This window comes from Plasmodium cynomolgi (assembly GCF_000321355.1).
Source record: "Plasmodium cynomolgi strain B DNA, scaffold: 0143, whole genome shotgun sequence".
NCBI classification, from domain to species: Eukaryota; Apicomplexa; class Aconoidasida; order Haemosporida; family Plasmodiidae; genus Plasmodium; species Plasmodium cynomolgi.
In genome coordinates this window covers 1-2,875 of record NW_004192748.1, presented here as the reverse complement: position 1 = coordinate 2,875, position 2,875 = coordinate 1, and the positions used below count along the sequence as shown (strand labels likewise).

Genomic DNA, 2,875 nt, shown 5'->3' with positions numbered 1-2,875 from the left:
TTTGCATATTTAATAAATGTCTTATAAAATCTATAACCTATATTGTGAGGAATTCTCATAAAAAACAATAATGTATATATATATATATTTATTTATACCTTATAACATATTACAATATTATTCTATACATACAATTGAAGGTGTTGTCTCCTCAATAATATTTTATTTCTAATGATAAATATTTCTTATAATATATTATGAATTATTATAGCATAATTAAATCATAAAAAGAAATAAAAAATGTTCTTTAAAAATATTATTATTTTTCTTATAATATTTAATTAGTAAAAAGCACTATAGCATATATCTATACATTTTGTTCTGTAATAACTAGTGAGATTTATAAATATTTGTATATAATCTACTTAAAATGAATAAAAGTGAGAGTGAAAATACATTTGATCCTGATAAATTTATAAGAGAGGTATATATTTCTGACACAATTATATATCTATTTACGGCATCTTATTTTAATATATAATTTTCTCATGAAAATCATAACTTCTCACTTTAAGATATAAATATAACTACTCATATTTAATATATTTTTATTCCTAGCATCCAGTTTTGAATACTTCAAAATTATTTAACTTTTACCAATTGTTAGATGCTGAAAAAGCGACAAAGAATAACATTCCTGCATCAGGTCCTGATGAAAAAAAGAAACATATAGGTGAACAAGAGAAACATTTAGCTGAACTTAAAAACCATCTAATGAATATATCAAGTAAATGGGATAGTATTTGTAATTCCAAAGACTATGACAAAAATAAGTGCTCTAAATATCTTAAATATTGGTTATATGGCAAAATAGCAGAAAAGAAACTGAAGTTTTTTCTAATTCGTAAACTTAACGAAAATTTAAAAGAACTTATAGAAGGAAAATTATCTATTATTGATGAGAAAGATTGCACAAGGAATTTTATAGAATGCGCTGCTATAGAAGTATTACATAATAAAAAAATATTATATGATTTTTTAGAATATTATATATATCTAAATGATGAAATGGCTAAAATAGAAGAAAATGCAAAAGGAGAATACTGTAAATACATTACTTATATTTTCGAACTATACCATAAATTATATGAGGAAGATAGACAATGGGGATTATTACACAGATATGAAAATGAATTGAAGCTTTTTAGTACTACATTTACAAATGAAAATGCGTTATCTTCTTTAAAATCTAAGTGTAATATTGATAATTTACTTATAAAATCATTGAAAGATGTTAAAACCACAGACATGTTAGAAGGAAATCAATTGAGAAGACCTGCTATATCAGATAGTCATGATAATAGATTTACCAATATAAAAAGTGAATATGTACATTTTCATATTTGACAATATAATTAATTACAATGTATTATTTGAATATATAATTTTTCTTGAATTACAATGAAAACTATATCTATAAATTAAAGAATTACTTTATCCTATTAACTATTTTTATTCTTCAGGAAAATGTAATTAAAGAATTACCATCTTCTAAAATATATAATGATTTTGACAAAAAAGTTTCTACTGATGCTTATAATAGTAAACATTGTGGTAATTTAAATGTTGATAAGGATCAGATGAAAGATATTTGTAAAAACATGGAAAGGAATATAAGAACATTACCAGATAATTCACAAATGAATGGCTTAAGTCATAGGGATCGTTGTACATATTTAAATTTTTGGATATATGATGAAATAAGTAAATTATATACAAATAGAGATGGAAATCTTACTAACATAACTGAAGTTGCTAATCTTATTGACGCAAATATTAAAATTAATATGGATTTAATTAAAGATAATTTTAATACAAATAATAATACAGATCCAACCAAGTTTGTTAAATATTACGATTTAAGTAAATATAATACATGTTTTTTTAATTACGATTGTACATTTTCTGAATGTAGAGAAATGAAACATCTATTTGAATTTTTTAAAAACTATGATGAAATTAATAAGAAAATTGATTGTGAAAAAAGGAATAAAGGTAAATATTATAAATACCTTAAATATATAAGTTATTTATACAATAAGCACAAATATGAAGAAGAATGCTGTTCGGGGGGTGCGGAAATCTGTCCAGATTATTTTTTGTCATGTGACGATTATTACGACCCAAATAAACTTTTGTCTGCAATCGATTCGGATGACATACCCACATGTAATAAAATAAAAGATCCATCTCTATATAATCTATCTGAAGAAACAACTACTATTAATCCCGAGGAAGAAAATAACATGTATATAAAATATTTTACATGCTCATATGTTACTGATCCTAAATTTGAAAAGAAACGCTTAAGATGTCAGCATCCAGTTTTCAGCGCACACTTAAACGACAAATTATCTGCTAGAAGAAGTGTAATTAAACGACAAAATAATAATTTAAAAGGTAAAAAATTAACAATTAATGGAAAAAACCATAAATGTTGTTTTAATATCTGACCCACATGCAAAAATAAGAGGAAAAAATGATTCAGGGTCATCTGAACTTGAAAATTATTATACACTATTTCCAGAAATCAGGGGTGGTGCACGTCAAGCATATGTGAAACAAGCAGGAGAAGCATGTAAAAACGGGGAAATAAAGGAAGGAATGGAAGAATACTGCAGAATGTCAAAACAATATAAAAAAATAATAAATTCCCGAAATTCCCAATCTGAAAAACCAACACAAGTATATAATATAGAAAATTCTAAGGATTATGTTATACCTGCTGATACATTGTTCCCAAATGACATATTGCAAAAACTTCCTGTTCGTATCGGTGTCGTAAGTCTTGCAATATTGGGTATAATAATCATGTTTTTCATGTATTATAAGGTATGATAAAATTTGCTTTAAATATAAAAATTATAAATTAATA

At 24.3% G+C, this 2,875-nt stretch overlaps 1 protein-coding gene across 1 annotated transcript; it reads left to right on the top strand.

Annotated features, from left to right (window-relative positions):
- Positions 1-714: 714 nt before the first annotated feature.
- On the top strand, positions 715-2,453 carry PCYB_002610 (CYIR protein; the record flags this gene model as incomplete). Its single annotated transcript, XM_004227682.1, has 2 exons — positions 715-1,329; positions 1,464-2,453. The coding sequence occupies 2 exons, from the start codon at positions 715-717 to the stop codon at positions 2,451-2,453; spliced, it is 1,605 nt and encodes a 534-aa protein (XP_004227730.1).
- Positions 2,454-2,875: the final 422 nt, after the last annotated feature.